At 33.6% G+C, this 22,615-nt stretch overlaps 1 protein-coding gene across 4 annotated transcripts; it reads left to right on the forward strand.

The window, feature by feature from the left end:
* Positions 1-564: 564 nt before the first annotated feature.
* Positions 565-10,923, forward strand: LOC139528716 (collagen alpha-5(VI) chain-like). 4 transcript variants are annotated; one of them, XM_071324847.1, is made up of 9 exons: positions 565-666; positions 1,227-1,288; positions 3,167-3,347; positions 4,447-4,556; positions 6,307-6,411; positions 7,554-7,673; positions 8,216-8,496; positions 9,236-9,509; positions 10,266-10,923. In XM_071324847.1, exons 2-9 carry the CDS (start codon positions 1,249-1,251, stop codon positions 10,862-10,864), a joined length of 1,710 nt encoding a protein of 569 aa, XP_071180948.1. In that variant the 5' UTR covers positions 565-666; positions 1,227-1,248; the 3' UTR covers positions 10,865-10,923. The 4 variants fall into 4 exon arrangements, with proteins under 4 accessions (XP_071180948.1, XP_071180949.1, XP_071180947.1 ...); XM_071324848.1 differs by having other exon boundaries at positions 572-662; positions 1,233-1,288; XM_071324846.1 differs by having other exon boundaries at positions 573-662.
* The last annotated feature ends 11,692 nt before the right edge of the window (positions 10,924-22,615 follow it).

Here is a 22,615-nt window from a genome sequence, read left to right on the forward strand (position 1 = left end):
TGGGTCGATGCCACTGCTGGTGGACGTTTCGTCCCCGAGGGTGTCACCAGCCTAGTAGTCAACATTTCGGTGTTGACATGAAGATGAATTATGCGGTCATTTTATAAGTTTCCTGTTTACAAAACTGAATTTTTCGAAAAAAAACTAAGGATTTCCTTATTCCAGGCATAGATTACCTTAGCCATATTTGGCACAACTTTTTGGAATTTTGGATCCTCAATGCTCTTCAACTTTGTATTGTTTGGCTTTATAAATATTTCGATATGAGCGTCACTGATGAGTCTTATGTAGACGAAACGCGCGTATCGCGCGTCTGGCTTACTAAATTATAATCCTGGTACCTTTGATAACTATTGTCCAAACTCTTCTACCTTACACAAATACACCGAGCTTAGGAACAGAATATATTGTAAATGAAGGTATAGTCGTGTGACATATAAAGAAAGCTTTATTCTATTCAAGGATGTTAGTCACGTCGCATACTGCAACCACAAATTGTTTAAAGATCAAAAGGTAAGACGATAGTGGTTTTATCATATTGATTTTTTGTGAATTCCGTTTTCAAATATCTACAAAACAGTAGTTACTTTACAATGAGGAAGTAATGTAATGTTGATTAAATTTTTGTTTACAAGAACGGAGCTATTGTATGTCATTTGCATGTAGGTAAATACTTTCTTTTGTCTTTAATACTTTTGAAATATAATATAAAAAATGTTGATCAGGTAATCAATTTTATTTATTTATATTTGGTCATTTTACAAACTCCATATAACGATATCGTCCGGGTTATACTTCCCTTTCTCTTTCTGTATTATGTCATCACTTCGGAGTTGGACCATTTTATACAAAGCTGAATGTACAGTGTTAGAACAGAAACATTTTTCAGCAGATTTTTTCGTCCTGTGCACCACTATTGTCATGTTTTCATTACTTGTGTGATAAGAGTAAGTGAAGGAAGATAAAGTTGTTTTATTAAATTATATTCTTGAAAACACGTCAATATGCATTAAGGCCTGCGTCAACTTAAATTAAATGTGCAGACATGTCAAGTGATACGTCCTTTTTAACCGATCATCGTTTTGCTCAGTCTTTATTTTTCTATGTTTCTTGTGTCTGTTTGTCTTTTTTTTTAGCCATGGCGTTGTCAGTTTGTTTTCGATTTATAAGTTTGACTGTTCCTCTAGTAATTTCGCCCCTCTTTCACATCATTTATTTTTTATTAGTTTTAGGTACAGTTGATTGGCGATGTTCTTCTTCACGCAGTTAGTCCTGTTAACCATAACTGGTATGTGTTTATATATACCAAAAAAATATAATAAGCTATAATCAAATAAAGCAAATAAGGGGTCATATATTTTAAGAAAAAAGTAAAATTACAAAAATATCGATATAAGTTATAAGATATAAAAATAGCAGTGTAAGACGTTGCTTTAAAAATCTCAAATAGTCGGTTATGTGTGAGTTCAAATGATATAAATTTTATAGCTATCAAATCTTCGAGTATTTCTTTAGATTTGATCATGTTGGAGTAAATATAAAAAAGAAGATTTGGTATGATTGCCAATGAGACAACTGTCCACAAGAGACCAAAAATGAAACAGACTTTAACAACTATAGGTCACCGTACGGCCCATCAACAATGAGCAAAGCCCATACCGCATAGTCAGCTATAAAAGGCCCCGATATGACAATGTAAAACAATTCAAACGAGAAAACTAACGGCCTTACTTATATAACAAAAATAGCGAAAAACAAATGTGTAACACATAAAACAAACGACAACCACTGAATTACAGGCTCCAGACTTGGGACAGGCACATACATACATGATGTGGCGGGGTTAAACATGTTAGCGGGATCCCAACACTCCCCTAACCTGGGACAGTGGTATAACAGTACAACATAAGAACGAACTATAAAAATCAGTTGAAAAAGGCTGAACTCATCAGATGAACAAAAATACAAGTGGACGTGGCCGGGTACTTGTACATCCCGACAACAAAAAGACACTAGGAACAGATCTGAGAGTACTCGCAGTTATCTGACAGCTAGTTCAAAGCCAACAACAACTAATACAAAAATCCTGCAGCTAAGACTAAACTATCAATCCGTACACATCCAACATCCAATGGATTTAGTGTAAAGACGTCATAAACAGTCAGAAAAAAACATGACCTTGTGCAATGCCAAGTTTCAGGTATCGACAGATTGTAGATCCATTAATGTGTATATGTATATAACATACTAGTAATATTTAGTTTGCTTTTAATTTACTGATAACAAAATCAATATTTATACCAATAAAACAATATTCAATGATCTTTTTACAGTGTTGAATTGGTAACCTTTTAGAATAAGTTATTTAAAGGAGCGATAAGTTTACAAGGATCTTTTCTAAATTTCCAGGCACGGTTAACAACATTTCCGTAAAAATGAGGATGTGCTTTCCGTTTGAAATATATTTTCTACAGGTACAACCAAACTTCAAAACCAAATCTTAATATCTATCGAAAAATTTAGTAAAGGTTTTAAGTTATTTATGGCAACGATATCCCTGGTTTAATAATTTACCAGTAATACATAGATTGCGTTCTTTAAAATAAAAAAAAACGTCACAACAGACACAGGCATAGCGAACGAGCTGTGAAATATAAACACCGTTAGATGGTGCCAAAGGAATATCACCATCTAAAAATGGAAAATTAACAATAGGGAACGAAAAATCGTCCCTTTTGTCGTAAATTTTAGTGTGGAGTTTCCCGTTTAAAACCGAAATATCTAAATCCAGGAAAGGGCAGTTATTACCGTATACATTTGATTTATTTAAAATAAGTTCCTTGGGGTAAATTTCAGCAGTTCATCAAAACGAGCGGGGTTCGAACTCACAATCTCAGTGTTGATAAGCTAGTGATTACAGTTGTAACTACCTAGACCACTCGGCCACCTAGGCCCCTGCAACGAACTACTTTACTAGAAATCGATATCTGGATATAAATAGATAGTGCCTTGCAAAAGACAACATACAGCTAACTTGCACCTTTTGGATGCAACAACTATGTAACAAAATTATTGTAACAAAATATTATCAAAAGCTCAATTTTCTCTTCACAAAAAGAACCGAGATTATGCTAGTTTTAGAAAGATGAGCTACATATATTTTCAGCTGAACTGCATGCAGTTTGGAGAGAATATAAAAGCATAAATTACACAATAATAAGAGACAGTGGAGGAGCACCGATGCAAATGTCATGGAAAGACGCCCGAGACGAATGTGACAAAAAAGGTTTCGCATTATTCTCTCCGAAACGAGATATGATGGATTGGGTTTACTTATTTATGCACAGGTATATTCAATGTTAGCGTTCATTCAACTCATGTTTCTTATTTATTGTTATTAAGTAAAGAAAGTTAAATAATAGACATGTCTTAATCCTTACTTGAGAGGTTTAGCGTTATAAAACCAGGTTCAGTCCACCATTTTCTACATTTGAAAATGTCTGTACCAAGTCAGGAATATGACAGTTGTTGTCCATTCGATTTTTTATGTGTTTTGTCATTTGATTTTCCTCTGAGTTCAGTATTTTCGTGATTTTCCTTCTTTTTTTTACAAGTAAACGTTTATTCTCATTGGACAAACGCACACAGAAAAAATATTTAAAGTGAAAAGTGCTTCGGACGCATGAAATGTTCATGTTGGCAACACAGTGTTGATACCTCTACTGATGGACCATCAGTCCATAAGGGTATAACCAGCTCCGTAGTCTGTATTTATGTATTAAAATGATTTATAAGGAACTCTCTAAAATTGCTCGTTTATAAATAAAGAAATTATACAGAAAAATTTCAACTCCATCAGTAATAGTATGTCTTGGATAGATTTGGCTTGTTTTGAATATTTCTTATTGCGAACACTATCTCGTGCTTTCTGTCAAATCACAAAAATACTGAACTCCGAGGAAATTTCAAAACGGAAAGTCCCTAATCAAATGGCACAATCAAAAACTCAAACACATTAAACGAATGAATAACAACAATCTTATTCATGACTTGGTACAGGAATTTTCTTATCTGGAAAATGGTGGATTGAACCTGGTTTTATAGCTAACTAAACCTCTCACGTGCATGACAGTCGCATCAAATTCCAGTGAACGTTTCATTTATTTTCAGTTAAACATTTTGCGTATCACATTTTCAATAATTTCAATTATATTCTTCTTACGTTCTGTTACAAAATTACTAAAATGAAAAAAGTCAAGAAAACTTCTAGTTTTTTTTCTTCTGTCCAGTGAAACAAAAAGTTTTTATATACCTCATTTAACCGCATTAACTATGTATTTTTTTTTTCAACGCAAAGCAATTTTTTCAAGAGATTTTGAGTGCTTGGCTTCTCGTTGTAGCACAAAACAGCAATCCGAAATTTTCATTCATTGAATTACATTTCAGAAATGGTCTATCTACAACGTGGATCGGTGTAAATGATAGAAGTGTGGAGGGACGTTGGGAATGGTTAGATGGGAGCTATTTAACTACATCCCAAGCTGCATGGAGAGCAGGTACTTTTAAGAGTTCAATTCAGTGCGTCTAATTTTTTTTTTATACATTCACAGAATAAAAAAGTAAACATAGGTGAACAATTTAGTTTGATGAAATACGTCAATTTAAGGTCTCTTAAAAGACAAGTTCGACAAATATGATCGTTAACAAGGTAAATTGCATGCCTGGTGTTTCAACACAAACTCTAAACGTATGTCCATATCCAGAGACAAAACGGATGAATCGAAGACTTGCGATTACTTCTAAAAGCAGCTGAACAGAACACTTTATGATTTATAGTGTACTTGATATTTATGTGATCTCGTAAAAAACAATACATCAAAAAGATGCATACAAAAAATTTATAGTGACTTTTTGCATTTAGTCCGAAACGAAAGTTCTAAGTTTTTTTTTTCACAATTAGATGATAATATACAGCATAGGTCGGACCTTTCATGTCTACAAACAAAATTCATAACAGCGTGACTTTCCAATTAAGTAATTAAAAGTTGAACTCTGATTAATGTCTGAATAATCAATTTTATAATTTTCGACAACGAAAGCAAATAATGTATCTTAAATCAGGCTCAATATTTCTAAATCATTTGGTTTTCTTCTGAAAGAAACTTTGGTTGTTCTGGAAATATATGCGTCAAAGAATATTGTTTGCGCAGGGCACATCACTTGGTCGGGGTTCGTGTTGCTTATTTTTTAGTTTTCTATGTTGTTTCTTGTGTACTATTATTTGTCTGTTTGTCCTCTTTCATTTTTAGCCAGGCGTTGTCAGTTTATTTTCGGTTTATGAGTTTGACTATCCCTCTGGTATCTTTCGTCCCTTTTTTAAAATAAATCTTTCAGAGTGAACTTTTATTATGGGAGTGTTCATTTCATTTCTATGTTCTTCTTTTAAGGTTGAGCAAACATCGACTGTATTAATTAAAATCAAATTATTACCATTGGACATTGGTTAAAATCCTTGACTACTACTAATTTACGAACAGCATCCGACAATTTTAATGACTTTGATACTAAATGTTATCGATCATTTTTAAGGAAATATTTTGTAGGTATGCCAAGCATTATAAGCGGTTATTTCTTTTAATAATCAATCAAATGTTAGAAGTTATATATAACTTATGTAATCTCAATTTGTTCACATTTCATAAAGTAGGCGCATGTGTTTTTTTTTTGTTTTTTTTTTCATCTTTCATGTTATTCTAACTGAATTTAAAATTATTGATTTCTTTGTCCGAAAATTTGATCTAGTCTCATGAAATATTTCGTTAATAATTGTCCCGTTTAAATTCAATTGATTGACAACGATTAAGTCTGCCCACGTTTCCAAATTTTTGGCTTTCAGTCCTCGTGATTTTCGAGGCGTTCACCTATTTGAACGAGACTGTCACTAATGTATCTTATGCAGAAAAAAGCGCGTCATTAATAAACATTTGGACCCTGCTTTCTTTGGTGAATGATTTTTTAACATCAGTTATGCAACTTCAAGTTAAGTCACAGGACTCTCTTTGTCCTTGATAATTTGATCAAGGGCTTTGTTTTGTCCACATTTAGACGGACTTTGTTGGAACAGATTGAACACTCGATACAAGTTTCCGTACATTTGTTGTTAAAGATACCAGTTAAAATTATACGATTTAAACAAAATTTCCGGTCACGTAATGTTTAAACTTTTTAACAGGAGTTAGTAACAGTGCTTTAAGGAGCGCTGCATGTTCGTGAGCTATATAAGTATATAAAATGTTGTATTTAAAGGGGAACCTAACGACCATGAATCTAATGAAGACTGTGGAGTAACATATGGAAAGGACTGGAATGATGTAGATTGTGAAACGAAACTATCAGTGGTCTGCCAAATAGGTTAGTAATAAGGCAGCAACCATTTGATTTTCTGGGGGGGGGGGGGGGTGGGGGGGCTATGGTCATTTTTTCTGGACAAATTTTTTTTTCCGCATGCGGCGAAAAACAATCTATTTTTTTGGCGACAAGTCGAAAACAATTTTTTTCTTTCAATTTTAGCATTACATATAGTGGCAGCTGAGGGTGAAACAAACAAATTTTTTTTCTCAGAATCAAAAACAAATTATTTTTTTCTTCAAAAACTGGAAACAAACTTTTTTTTCCAAAAAAAAACATAGTCCCCCCCCCCAGAAAATCAAATGGTTGCTGCCTAAGTGCATCTAATTATCATTGCTGTCTGTGGATTTTGTTTTCAAACATTTTCCTTTTTGGTTATAATCAAGTGAAGGTTAATCGTGAATGTCACGCTCATATGTTATATTGTTTTTTTATGGATTCGAAATAAGACTATTATTATAGTTGCTGCCATTAAATGGTTGTCAGTAATTGATTTTATGCGTACAAAAGGCGGATTTTTTTTTTACAAATGTATCGAGTGTATTATAGATTAGCACAAAAGTACTCGGATATCATGTATTTACAAACTTATATACACCATATGTTTTTTGTGAATTTAAGAAATATAATTAAGATATGTTGATCGATCATGTGTTTTATTGTTGTTGTACATATTTGACGGATTGCTTTTGGGTTGGTTTTTTATTTTGTTATTTTCCGTGCCGACTAACGTATTAAATGAAATATTTTTAAACAATTTCAAATCGATCAATATTGCAGTACAGTTTTAGCTCAGGCTTTGCACCCTTATAATATTGAATTCATTTGTTATTTTTGGAACTCGTATCTCTCTGCCAATATCACCTTATCATAGTCTTAACATTGGCCGTGCCAGTAGCGCTATTCCCGATAGTGACATTTTTACTGAGTGTGCTTTCGCACGGTGTGTGATGCATACATTACTAGCGACGCTAAACCTGTCGACAAATTAGGTCTCGCTACTTTTGAAGTTCATTCGCATTCCTCAGATTCTGTTTATTACCTTGGTTCGTTAACGGTTTACGAGATGTAACCCCCTTTAAAATACTACCGATTTAATCTATTTGAACATTATGTTATCTGCAAAATTGTTTATGGCCTTACAGGTAGAGATAACTGTGTGAATATGCCTTGTGATAATGGTGGGATATGCAGCAACAGTATGTATGATGACAATCTACAATGCCGTTGTAATGATAGATATGAAGGAAATACATGTGAAAAAGGTATGTTTAACTCTTTAAAAGGTGTACAAGTTTTGATATATTCTTAGTATTGTTCAAAGCATTGGTAATTAATGGGTACACAAGGTTCATTGGTTCTAAGGTAATTCTGCACAGATATTTTTTTTTAATTATATAACTGAACAAGATAACAAGAACGACAAACAGAGTGGTATATTTAAAGCTCTAAGGTCATTAGTTTGCCCAAAAGTTTTGATCATAATAAAACCGTTGAATCTACTACATGAATGTGTAACAAAAATACCGAGATCAATGGTTAATTGAAAAAGGTGGATGTTCATAAAATCTGACGAAATCAGACGCTAGACTTTATCAATCGACGGAACGAATGAAAACAACTTTCATATGTCTGATATGAAAGAGGCATTTTCGGGAGGGGGGAAAGGTTTGATTTACAAATCATTGTCTGCTTAAATGAACCACACATGGCTGGACTTTTATTTTTAAATGACCGAAGTTGCAAAAGCATAGCTTAAACTCTACTGATAGGGACATACATACAGTTGTTTTTTTCTTTTTATCAGATTGCAGGCCCTCTGCTGATTTGCTATTTATCATAGATACTTCAGGAAGTGCTGCAAACTTTTTGGATACTATAAAACTTTTTATAACAAACATCATTACAAGGATACCAATAGGTTCAAACGATTTTAAGGTTGCATGCATTACATATAATTATGATGCACATGTTATTTTCGATTTTTCCAAACATGAAAATTTGTCCTCATTAAAATCTGCCATTCAGTCCATTGTACGAGGTAAGGGACCTACATATACAGTACATGCTTTACGGAAAGCGAGAGAGGTAAGTAGCACTATGTATCTATATAATAGCATTGTCGGTGGAGCCAGAGCAATGTTTCATCTATAAAAGTAATATAATATCTTCGTAGCCATACAAAAATACTCACACGATTTCGAGGGATATGGTTCGAGACTTTGGTTTCAAATTTTAATTATATAAATTTCCAAATTTCTTGAATGTACTATATATTTGTACAGGTAAACATATTTAATGCTTAAATTTAGACATATTGCCGATATCCTGCAACACACAAAATAAACTTTTCAGCGATTGTTTGATTCTCATAAATCCCAATGCAAAATGCGGAAAAAAAAACATGGGAAAAACTCATTATGGAAAAGAAACTGTAAATAATCATATACAACAAACAAACAACCAGGTTCACCAAAGATTTCAATGAAAACAAAAGGCTGCGCAACACCCTACCAAAATCCTAAGGTGTAATTTGTTATTAGGATACAACGAAGACTGCAAAAACGGTTTTATAAATTGTAAAATTATCTATTTCTAGTAGTAAGTGCGGAATTATGTATAAAAGATGCAAATGTAGTATGTTAATTTTGACAGAATTTGGGAAATTCTGTGAAAAACAACATTGTACTAACACGTTTTAATTCTTTTTAAAATTCGAAGGACACAAAAGCAAACCAAGAAACTGCAATAAACTTGGAGAAAACATATGTCTATAATGCTACTTTCTTCTTTCTTATATTCACCAATTGGTTTAACGTTTTTATAGATTTTGTTTGACACAGCAAGTGGTTCACGTGCTAATGCCAATAAGCATATCATTCTACTTTACGATGGATTATCAACTGACAGAAATGCAGTCTATGATGAGGCCAAACAACTTCACAGAAGAACGATGTTGACAGCTGTGGGTATGGGTAACTCTGTAGGTCATAGTGAATTGGTAAACATTGCATCAGATGAAGATCATGCATTTACATACCTCCATGAGGAAGACGTTTACAACAGACTTTTGAAGGACACTGCTGACTATGGATGTACAGGTAAGGGGCTAATTCATGTATTGACATCTCGCGGTTCGTAATATCCATAGTCATAATCAGGAATTAAACTCGTGCTACTTACGAAACAAGAAAAATAAAATTTACTGTATAGCTCAAAATACCGAAAGTTTGTATGGTTGTGTTTAATATGTCTTTTCATCGACCTACGCCCCTGTTGCACGAAATGGATTTGAAAACAGTATAACAGAAAAGGGATTTATTAACCAGAGGTACTTAGAAAAAAACCACCTGATTATAGAAAAGAAACGATCGGTCTATTACTTTTTTAAGTAAAATCATATCACTTCTAATGTTAACAATGACTTAGAATATCATACATATATGAAAATGTCGAAGACATTTATCATAGTTCTACAAAATCAATACCAAATACCAAATCTCAAAAATAAGGTAAATATTGCACATATCTAGCTTTGAGCAGATTTATGAGCATGTTTTGGGTATGATTTATTCTTGCCTCGATAAACTTTTTGATGCAAATACGTTCAATAATATGAAGATGTTTAATTGAGAAGATAATAAGAAGTAAGTTAAGGTCAGATAAAAGTCATTAACAATAAAAGTCCACAGTAGAGGTAGAAACACAATGAAACAAGTATGTTAAAATGAATATTGGTTAAACTTTTGAAACTACGACCATATTAAAAGTGAACAGAACTTAAACAATATAAAGTTATCAAAAGAATATTTGGTGTACATATCTAGGTTTAATCGTTGTGATGCGTCTTATTGTAGATTGTGTTCTGTATTCTGACGTTGAAATTATCATTGTGTTTGATGCACAAGTTGACGATTTCATCGAACGTAGAGAAGCATTAGGCCACGTTATAGACTATTTATCCTCATTTGGTTCAACAGCAAACATCAGCATAGAGTTGGTAACCAATTCAACAAATCCTAACTACATTTTTACAATGGATTGGTCAAAATATAAGAGTAAAGATGATCTCATGAAGGTCGCATTTACGGTTGATCGAGATAGTAATGATAATGGAGCAATGCACAGATTACTCCGCTTTGTGAAACAAAATGGATTTTTAAACAGTACGTGTAGCGCATTTGAAGCACGACAAATTGTCCTAATGATTACAAATGGCAAATGGAGTAACGTTGCAAAGGTCAGAGAAATCGTCGCATCCCTGTATGCTGATAATATAGAAATTTATAGTATTGTAACTAATTCTGATATTTCATTGAAATCATTTCAGACAGTTCTATTGAGTGGGAGTAACTTAATTTACATTAAAGAACAAAACGATGCATTGCAAATATTGTCGCCTATGATAAAAAGATATAAATGTTCAGATGATATTTTCAAGAAAAGAAATTTGTAAAACGCTTAACAAATTAATTACATGTGTATTTTGATTTGTTCCTCTATATGACTATGAAATCAAACTTAAATAATATGGTATTATTAAATTATATGGAAAAATCAGTCTTTATACGATTAAACCAGCATGTGCAATACTGATAACGTTGTAATGTTTATTTAAATTATAGTATTGCTTTTCGGCCGTCCAATACGGGCTAACACGAGACTTTCACTTCTAGTTTCCATTTACTTACGAATCACTTAACTTTGGATGACCATGTAGATGTCTTTCTTCCTTAATGCAGTTAACTTTTTTCTGTCCTAAGCACAATATAAAAAAAGACGCGCTTACCTGACAGAAAACAAATAATAATGATAATAATAATTCGGATTTATCCCCCTCCCATGATGAATGCAGATAAAAGTATATACTACAGATTTGTCAACCTACTGGAGTAAAACCCTGAGCCACAGTGGACGTCAGTTTGACTTTGCTTGTAGTACGAAGTCACGTCCTGTCAGAATGGGAAGTTTAATCGGATGCCTAGTGTGAGTTACACGATCTGTGCACGTTAAAAACATTTGTAACAACTCATTGAGGGGTCAGTTGGTATCATGCAAGGCTTAATTAGGGACTTTCCGTTTTGAATTTTCCTCGGACTTCAGTATTTTTGTGATTTTACTTTTTTGTGACCTTATCCAACATTTTTTCCAGTATCAGTTTAAAAATTTAAATAAGACTTAAGACCTCTATTAAAATGACTTACACATTGTGTTTATTGTTGGTTTATTATAGTTCTGAAAATGCATAAAATATTTGAAGTTTAAGCAACCAACAATCAATCAATCGGATTTCTCATAATCAAAGCAGGTAATCATGCAAAATGTGGCTAACGAGATATCTAAGTCACAAACAACTATTCACTGGGGTAAAGCTGATGACCGTAACTGCATTCACGGTCATCCCAAGATGTCGGATGAAAAATTAGGTCAGTATCTGTATTGTCTGTTAAAGTGTTTCTATATCATTTTCTTTACTAATCATACATTGGTACGATGTAAATTTATAAAAGATTCACACGGAAATCACTAATTCACGGCCGACACTCGGCTAACCGAGAGATTGGTCGGTTAATCTATATTGAGTATGCGGCTATATCGGCGGTTGGTCTGTTAATCGGGTTGGCTAAAGTCTGTTAATCAGGTGTTATCGAGAAAATCATTGAAAGTTCAGCATGTTTCATTGTATAACTTTTTAAATATATGTTTATCATAAAAATTATTCATGTCTAACAAAACAATTCAATGTACTGAATCCAGTGGTGTAATTATTATTTTTCTAGCTTCGATGCACGATCTATAAAATGAAAAGGCGGGTTACTCATCAATAAATTTATACACATTTTACACACACAAAATGTACACAAAATGACACGTTGGTTGAGTTTACTTGCATACAATATTTTGAACATCGAAATAAGACCGGCATTATGTTTGTTAACCATATTGATATCATTGTGTGAAAAATCTACACGAAAATCTGTATTTTGGTGACATAAATCAATATTCTTTTAAAACCTGGTCTGTTAATGGGTCGGATGTATAAAACCCGGTCTGTTAATTGGTCTGTTAAGAGTTACGAATGGTAATAAAAGTATAATTTTATTGCAATATGGGGTGTTATCGGAACAAATGGGTAGGCTCAAGACGAGCGGCTAAAATATACGGAAACCAAACATGAGCAATGAAACATAAAATATACGGAAACAACACATGAACAATGAACAAATTAGACAATGGAAATTGAAAATTGATAAAAATGGTTTCAAAAAGTGTAATATGAAAGTAATATTGATTTCATCTAAGAATGGTCGCATATATCATGTGAATTCTGTGTAATTGTCATGAATGACACCAATTTGTCATCTACATTGGTAACCAGTATATAAATCAGAGATAAACGTTGTAATGTAACTAAACATAAGTATGTAAAATATATTGGGATGCTAAAATATAAAGAATAGAGAAAGAAAAATGAGTAAGATAAATAAAATGTAGAGAAAAGTGACATAACAATTTAAAGAATACAGGAATAAACAACACCCCCAATCCGGACCCTCATGGTATACACGAGAATCTGGATGGAGACGCAGAATATAGAATAATAGATAAGTACAGTAGAGAGTGATGCATTGCTCAAAAAAGAGAGAAAAAAATATAATTGTTTAAGAATACTATAGTGTTATTAACTGGCTGTTTCTGTATTAGCACTGGTATATACCAGTGCTAATACAGAAACAACCAGTTCATAACACTTTTATTAAATGATTATTATAGTATTAATGAATGGGTGTTTTTATAATGGCCCTGTTATATGTCCAAGGTCTGTAATAATGGTCCAGGAAGTCTGTTATGGCCCGAGGCAACGCCGAGCCCATTATAACTGACCTAGGACATATAACAAGGCCATTATAAAAACACCCATTTCTTAATACATTTATTAACCAACTGAACAAAAGTGTATATGTTGCTGCCAACTTGATGTACTCTACTCTTTTAATGACAGTTTAGTTTGGAAAAAAAAATGTTTGTACTTCATCATCATAAAGCTTATAATATACCAAATATCCAAGATATTAAGTTGACAGAAGTTATGTGTTGAAAAACAGGATGAACAGTGATCCCTATATTTGAAAATCGGCGGCCATGTTAAATTTATTATATTTGATATTTACACTGTTTTTCTGTAATGGCCCTGTTTTTCTGTAATGGCCCTCTTTTTCTGTTATTACCCTGTTTTTCTGTAATGGCCCTGTATTAATGCCCAGTTTCTCTGTATTAAGCCCAGTTCGGGTTTATAATAAACAGTCATTTTTGGCAATAATGCACTTAGTTGGTTAATAAAAGAAAATCAAAAACCGTTATCAATACAGGGCTGATATGGCGATTTTTTCTGTATTGGCCCTGTTTAAAAAAAAAACGTAATCAATACAGGGCCAATAAAGTTTGTTTCATGCTATTTTCTGTATTGGCCCTATTCGAACAGCAATATAAAATCTAGAAGTTAACATGCAGTTCTCCTCTGCACTTATGTAGAAAGTAACTAAACGGAATAAAATGATTTAAACCTTAAGATAACCAAATGTAGCTGCATTCGCTCCTTTCCATTAACCTCTTTAGAATGATTTGTAAACGACAAATGATTAAGTAATAGAAGAAAAGAACCAATTGGATGATGCTGACGAATTATTAAGGTTTAACGTCCACTGACAAATGTCATGTGCATATGAGAACTACAACACGTTTTATCGCACCGCAGATAAATTATCACGTTGTGATTGGTTTAACGCCGTCAAGTGGTGACCCCTATGAGACCGTAGAGGTTAGTAAATTTCATAGGGGGTTCATGACGTGTTAATGGTGACGTCATTTATTATTATCGGACCACAGATGAATTATCACGTTGTGATTGGTTAAATGCCGTCACGTGGTGACCCCCTATGAGACCGTATGGGGGTAGTAAGTTTCATATGGGGTTCATGACGCGTTAATGGCGACGTCATCTATTAATGTTGTTGTGTTTCATTGTTTATTTTTCAACAAAACGCCGCAGAAAAAGTCCAGCGTCCGAAAAATTAGTTATACGATTAACTACTGACCCCCTACGGATCCAGAGGGTGAATAAAATTCATAGGGGACTCGGCCTCCGGCCACACCCCCTATGGATTTTACTAACCCTCTATGGATCCGTATGGGGTCAGTAGCGAACCATATAACTTATAATGTTGTTGTATTTCATTGTTTATTTTTCAACAAAACGCAGCAGAAAAAGTCTAGCGTGCGATAAATTCGTTATACGGTTAACTACTGACCCCCTATGAATCCATAGAGGGTGAATAAAATGCATAGGGGACTCGACCTCCGGCCTCAACCCCTATGGATTTTTCTAACCCTCTATGGATCCGTAGGGGGTCAGTAGCGAATCATATAACTTATAATATGTACCCTGTGTTGTATTAGAAAGACACATCCAGTCGGATTTGAAAACGTGCTACTTTGAACAGACACAAAAATTAAGGCTAATTGAAAATGTTAATAATAAATTCATGCATATTCCAGCGGCCAATCCATATCACGTTATATTGAAGTGACACACCCTTCAATAAAATGCAAAGACAGTCAAAATAAAAATGTTTTTACTAGAAGGATACTGTTGCACCGTATTGTCATTTTTTTTTTACTCAAGAAGATCTCATTTTTAACTTTTTCAATGGGAAAATATAAAGGTAGCAAAACTATTGTCGTGGCTAAATAACTCTTAACTGACACAATTTCAATTGTCCAACCCATTAACAGACTTTATTCCCATAATGTTCACTAAAACGTGGTATTATTCACGTTATATTATAATTATGAAATATTTACTAATGTCAATTTATTTTTTAGAACCATAGTACTATTTTGTGTCCTTTAAATGATATCTAAAATTGTTTGTTTCGCCTTTTATTAAAAAAAATTCTATGCGTATAAGCAAAAATACTACAAACTTGCGCGACGCCTTTTAGTTTTACTGAAAACTGAACAGGCTATGAAATGTTTTTACAGGTGGAAAATGTTCTATGATAGATATCATTTTGTCAGACACTTTTCTTTTTTTGATTTGGTTCTTATAATATGCCAAAAATCTGTATATTTAATAGAGTTTAACATTAAATTGTGCGTTTTACTCTTAACAGACGTATAACCAACCCGATTAACAGACCAATCGCCCATATAGCCGCATACTCAATATAGATTAACCGACCAATCTCTCGGTTAGCCGAGTGTCGGCCGTGTAATTACTACCGAGAAAAGTGCATGAAACAGGAATTTCGATTTGAAAAAATCGCTCAGATGACCGTAACAGAATCAGCGATTCATAACAAGGGTGACCGTAATTGGTTTTAAGATGACCGTAATTTGTAAATGATGACCGTAACTTTTAAAGGATGACCGTCATTTCTAAGAAATATCCTTATTTATATAACTACCTTTTTTATCCAATGAAGTTAATGGTGTTGGTATAAACGTATTGATATGAGAGTATTATCCTATAAGTAGAAGAAACTAAGAAGTGCTTCAAATGCATAGTTCACCATATGTATCTTTTTTTACAGTAGAGGGTTGAATTTTTAAAATGAATTTGCAACAATGACATGCACATGAACAAGTGAGGAAAACATGCAACAAAAGCGCGATAAAATGACACCTTACAAGTATAATGAAAACAAATGCGGTGCACATTCTCCAACTACAAGACAAAAGATTTTTTTTTATTTCAGGGATTCCTTTTAATGACGTATAATAAATACACATTTTTAAAAATGCCAATGCCTGTACACCCATCGATATTATATCGTCTTCCATTTTGTCGTGCAAATAAAATAACAGAAAATAATTTGAAAATATCATACGACTAACTAGTGATGGTGAGCTCAAGCAAATAGTCTTGTACAAATAGCGTATCACAAAGGGGAACGTTGTCAATTTGTATATAAACAGAAATGTTATTCATACAGTCAGGATTCTACTTCGTCAAAATTATCTCCCCATTACGCCAGGCAGTTCATTTTCACAATCGTAGAAATGGAAGCCATTGTAGCGATGTCGCGCTGCCAATTTTGCTCTTGAAAACCGATAAATTTATCCACATAGCACCATGACGATCCGTATATGTCAGTTGTATTTTAAAAGACAAATGTATCTACTAGCTAATGAGCATCAGTTAATGATCTTGTCTGCATTGATTCAACTTAAAACTATTATCTAATCGGATGTCAGGTGGAATTTTCGAAAATTCTTAAACATTTAAAAAAAAATCTGATGAAATATTTCGTGGAAGGGCAGGCTAAAAAATGTTCAGTGGTTGGAGATTATAAACCCTAGTTATCACACACACACAAAAAAAAATATGTTTTCGAAGATATGCATTTTCATCATCCAAATTAAAAGACTCGTCAAGTACTTTTAGAAAAAAAAGCTATTCGAAAACACCTACTCTGTTTTTGTGATTCATTAGATAGGTATTTCACTTGACCCATAAATTTCATCTTTTGGTACTGTCATTTTTTTACGTTATAAAGTCAATCTGTAGCTTTGATATATAAAAATGATAGAATCTGAAGCGAGATGCTATATCAAATACTCTTGCTTTATACGTTTTAAAGACAAAATATACACCTCAAACACGAACTAACATAAAAAGGTGCACTCGATTTTCTCTTTTCGATACAATCGTTACCTATTTTTGGGATTTTTTTCTTCATTCACATAATGGAAGGGCAGACACGAAAATTTCTGAGCTAATAGATTGATATGTTCTCCGTCCGTGGTAAAAAAAAATCGGAGGTTATGCATTTTCTACATCCCATGTCGTCGACTTGATATCTTATTGTTCTGCATTACTATGTAATAGATAAATTGAAAACTTATGCAAATGGTGTATTTAAAATTAAACACTTCGTAATTGAGAAGAAAATTGTCGTTTTATTTTTTTCTAATAACTTTTAAAAAATTTGTTACTATAGTAAACATTACAGTAACCATTTATCGCCTTCTCTAACAAAGAGCTACGATTCTTTTGTTCTATTTCAACTGGGTTTCCGCCTGCATATATTAAGACAAATTAAGATTTTAATCTGCTTCCTCTGGAACCATACACATTGGTTCGATTACCGAATATTCATATGTATTAATTTATTAATTATTTGTATGCTCCATTTATGAACATTATGATTTTCTGGTCTGTGCGTGCGTTCGTCCGTTCGTCTGTTCGTTTGTCCGTTTGTTCAGCTTCAAGTTAAATCAACTTGAAACTTGGTACACATTTTCCCTATGGTATGATCTTTTTAATTCTTAAAATGCAGTTACGGTCATCGGCTTTACCCCAGTGAACTATTGGATGGTTGATAAGTAGTGACCATATTCTTTTTCCAGTGCACCTCCGCTTTATATGAATACCTTGGTCAGCAACAGAAAAATGATAGCAAGTAATACAAAAATAACATGTCGATGATAAAGAATTGTTTTCAATTATAATCCTTTCTTTTTATCCGATTAAGGATTGTTGTGGCATGATACATCCTACATATACCCTGCCCTGAAGAAGAGATCCAGTTTTACGTCTAGCGGACAGTATATCAGTTTTATCAAGTTTTGTCACATTTCCTGCTAGGATATGGTTATTCCTATTACCTTGTTGGTCATATAGCTCTTCAACTGTTTCTGATATCATACAGCTTTGGCTTTTAATTTCTTAACCATGGTCGTTCCTGATGAGAATACAATCATCAAAAGCGCTTCGAATATGCGAAATTTATAATGTGCTGTTTACGTGGGTTTTTTTTTTAGACACAACAAAGCATTTTGGTATGTCTTTTACTTAAATAACTGACTTTAATTACATGATATAGTTTAATTTCATTGTTAAAGGCCGTACTGTGAACTTTATTTATTAACATCTATGCCATTTGGTAACTGCCGGCATGCGCGTAGCTACGTTTACGTACACTTGAATTTTAAAAATAAAACAAATATTCGACATAGAATAAGAAAAACTGGTCAAAAGAACATCAGCCTTGTGCTTCTTTTTTCAGTGGATTGTAATTTTGAATAAAATGGGACTAAATTTACTCAAATAGATCATTTAATATATTTGTTCGAATCTTTGGTAAAAGTCTGAATCTACTATGAATTCTACGTCCTTTTCTTATATTTAAAGCAATTTACCACCTGCTCAGATTCGATATGCTGTTTGTATTTTTGTCGAACCAGTGATTTATGTCCCAAAAGCGAGACAAAGCGGCGTCAACATTTAGGTTCCGAATGTGGATAAAGTCTTTTGAATGACTTTCCGTGAAATTTTACGAAAGTTGGACAGAAACTGTGAACAAAAGAGTATTCAGAGCAATATAATAATGCAATTGTATCTTTAATTTTCCCACATTTTAAGGACAAAATGTATTTCTTTCTGCAATTAATATGTGGTCGCAGTTTGGGCTTACATTTTGTTATTTCTCAATTACATTAACTACTTGTCGAACATTCATCGAATTTTATGAAAATGTCGAAGAAGCTTTTTTTTTTTTGGCAGTGGCTATTTGACCGGCACCGGCTAAATAGCAAATTTGCTATTTGACCGGCACCGGCATAATAACAAATTTGCTATTTAGCCGGCACTGAATAAAATTGTTTATTGATGTGATTAGTCATGTTAGTAGGGAATAAAAAGCTTAATAATGATAATTAAAATCATTTTATCACAATATCAAGCATTAAAAATACAGTACAATCAAAAATAAAATATTGAAGATGTTCATATAAATAAATAATTTATAACTTAATAATATTAATTAAAAGCATGAAAACACCACCAAAAGATCAGAGAACTAGCTGCAAACTGCAGTTCAACCGAGCAGCTCTGGTTAGTCTTTAAGACCAACTTAAACCAGAGTGTGGCAAATCACATCCCGCACAAAACCGCAAAACAAAAAGGCAGCCTGCCTTGGCTCACACCATCAGTACCCAAACTAATAAAACGCCGTGACAGATTTTACAAAAAACATAAAAATTCTGCTGATCTTACAATAACATCCAAACTTAAAGAAACAAAGAGAATGGTACAAAGAGAGCTCCGTTGTTCATATTGGAATTACAATGAGAACATCGTAACACCTTAGGAGGAAAACAACCAATATAGTAGTATGAAACGTTTCTGGACATACATCAAACATCAGAAAACAAAAAGCAATGGAGTTGCACCATTTCGCAGTGAAGGTAAACTACACACACACCCTGTAGACCACGCAACCATTCTAAACAAGCAATTCCAATCTGCCTTTTCCACCAAGGACACATATAATGAATAAGAGTTTAAATCCAGATGCAATATGCCAGGTCAATATCCCTTAGCAGAGGAACTCAACATCACAGAAAATGGTATACTCAAACCTCTGAAAAAAATAAATCCAAATACAGCAGCTGGACCAGATAATATAAAACCCAAACAACTCAACGAACTGGCCACAGAAATAGCCCCAATCCTTACAATCATTTTCAATCATCAATAGAAACTGGGGATGTACCAAATGACTGGAGAAATGCGAACGTAACACCAGTATTCATTAATAGAGTACGGAAGTCCAGTATGGTACCCATACTTTAAAACAGAAATAGATCCAGAGACGAGCAGCAAGATATGTGTCCAACAAACACCATAATCACTCAAGTGTCAGCAAAGTGAGTGAGCACCTGGAATGGACATCTCTGCATGGGAAAAAGGTGAAAAGACGCTAGACTAACCATGTTTTATAAAATAGAATATAAAGTGGATGTAACTAAGGAAGGTCGTCTTATTCAACCAACACCACTGTCGAGGAACATCCACGACAAAAGTTTCCAAATTCCAGCATCCAGAAGTGATTACAGGAAATACTCATTTTTCCCCGAGAACGATCAGGGATTGAAACGTTCTCCCTCCTGGGGTAGCATCAGCACCGTCAGTCGAGTATTTTAAAGCCTCGCTAACAAAGCTGAACTGAAGTATCAAATTGGGGTGGGTGGGGGAGGGGGTCTTTATGCGCATCTAAGTCCTGGCATAATAATCATCTCGTTGATTGTGGCCATTATCAGGCAGAAGCAGAAACAGAGGAACACATTAGTATATACATTACTAAATAAAAAAATTCAAATTCAAATAACGCAAATTTGCTATTTTGCCGGTGCCGGTCAAATAGCAAATAATTTGCTATTTAACCGGTGCCGGTCAAATAGCCACTGCCTTTTTTTTTCTATTACTTATTTCTAAAGCTAAAATTTTGAAAGTATTTTTTTCGTTAATTTTTCTGTTCTTTCCTGATAGACAGCGGGATAGCCGGACTCTTCTTTACGCAATTAATTGTTTTACATGCTCAATTTATAAACCTTCATAGATTGTCGTGAAATATTCCAGATCAAGAAAAAATAACAAATTTAAAGAAAATTTTAGATTTTTTTAAATCCCTTTAAAGGAACGATAAATTGATTCACTTTTTGTGGGAAGAAATCCTAGGTGTTCCAGAATTTTTTTATGTTGCAACTCTTAGAAATATTTTTTTTTCGTGTTCATCAAAAGGTGCTTTTGTGTATTGTATGCTCACTCACGGCACCATTTAAACTTATTTAAAAGTAATATTGGTTTGGACGTTTTCTGTAAAACCAATGACCATTAGGCTAGCTTCCAGTTTTACACGATGAATAAGTTAACATATTACCAGATTTAACAAAAACAAACAAACCATTTAGATTCAAAAGTATGTTGCTATCAATGATTTTTTACTGACAGGAATCATTACGGTATCTCATTCTCGATAGCTTTTGGGGGCTTCGTCCCTTTCGAACCCACTACCAGCAGGTGCTTTAACATTGAGCGGTTGACACCCCTCATATCCCTCACCAAGGTTCGGGCGTACACGTAAAAATGACCCAGCTACGCCACTGGCCGGGCAAGTGTCGCATTGAAAACCATACCACATCTCATCTACTTCCTTCTTACAAGATTTTGCCGGGGATGATCATAAGTGATCAATATTCACGTCAGTCACGTGCAAAGTACATTCTTACAACCAATTATTGTCGCAATCTATCTTGATATATACTACTAGAACACACCCGTGATATCGCGGGTCCGTGACTGAATTAAAGTATATAACTAATGCGCAAGCCTTATTTTAGTATTAGTACTGTCATCTGATAAAGTCATGCCGATTATAAGATACACAATTTTCTCTGCTTTCAAATCTTTCTGTTTGAACCCGTCGAACTGGAACTTATCAATTATTGGTAATATTAATTATTTAACAAAAGGTCCTGGAATGGAGTATTTTTTAATCAACAGCATTGTCCTATATTAGTTATAAATAAAGTTGAATTCTTTGATTCGTTGTTTTACGTCATGCCAGCTAACACATTGCAACTTATTTTTAGTCCAGATTTTTAGTATTCGTATTGTTATCTTAGAAAGTCTTGCGGATTAAAATACTACAATAGGTAACAATTTGACAATTTAGTAGTGTCAACCCTGTAATTATGACCCGTTTATATAGCATATTAATCCTGAATACACCGTTTGGTGGTGCGCCTGTCAGATGCGGAACGCACAGATAAGGTACTACGTAACAGGTGATTATACTATTGGTATCGGTATCGGACTCGACCCGGAACTTCCTAATTATTGGCAATATTAATTACGTGGAAAACAAAAGGGCCTGGAGTGGTGTAATTTTTAATCTACACCTTTGTACTATATTAGCTGTATATAAAGTTGAATTCTTTGATTCGTCGTTTTTACGTGATGACGGTTGACAAATTGGACCTCGTAATTTTAGTATTATAGATAATCATGTTTAAAACTTATATACATAAGTCCGTAAAGATACCGTTGGTTGCGGCAGCTAATATTGAATGCCATGTTATATAGACATGTAGGGTCATTTAAAAATAAAACTTATACATTACTTATTTTTATCTTTATTGCGTAAAATCCTTTAAAATGTGTAGTTTATTTCCCCATTAAATCGCTTTTTGAATTCGTCTTCATAATATTGCCCTCTTGGTCGCTGTTCGTTTTAAAGTCTTCAAGTCAATTTGCACGAAATAAGTTTAACATTTATGATATATGCTTATCTAGCTTTATAAAAATCCTTCTGCATGCAGATTACAATGATAGGAACGTATAATCTGATCTTTGACCTGT

The sequence above is a fragment of the Mytilus edulis genome, chromosome 6, assembly GCF_963676685.1.
Source record: "Mytilus edulis chromosome 6, xbMytEdul2.2, whole genome shotgun sequence".
NCBI classification, from domain to species: Eukaryota; Metazoa; Mollusca; class Bivalvia; order Mytilida; family Mytilidae; genus Mytilus; species Mytilus edulis.

What these genes read in the sequence shown, in the direction of transcription:
- LOC139528716 (XM_071324847.1), top strand. Translation starts at nt 1,249, where the DNA reads ATGTTCTTCTTCACGCAGTTAGTCCTGTTAACCATAACTG. An exon ending in GTTTACTTATTTATGCACAG is followed by an intron (nt 3,348 to 4,446) that starts GTATATTCAATG and finishes ATTACATTTCAG; the next exon opens with AAATGGTCTATCTACAACGT. An exon ending in AGGAAATACATGTGAAAAAG is followed by an intron (nt 7,674 to 8,215) that starts GTATGTTTAACT and finishes TCTTTTTATCAG; the next exon opens with ATTGCAGGCCCTCTGCTGAT.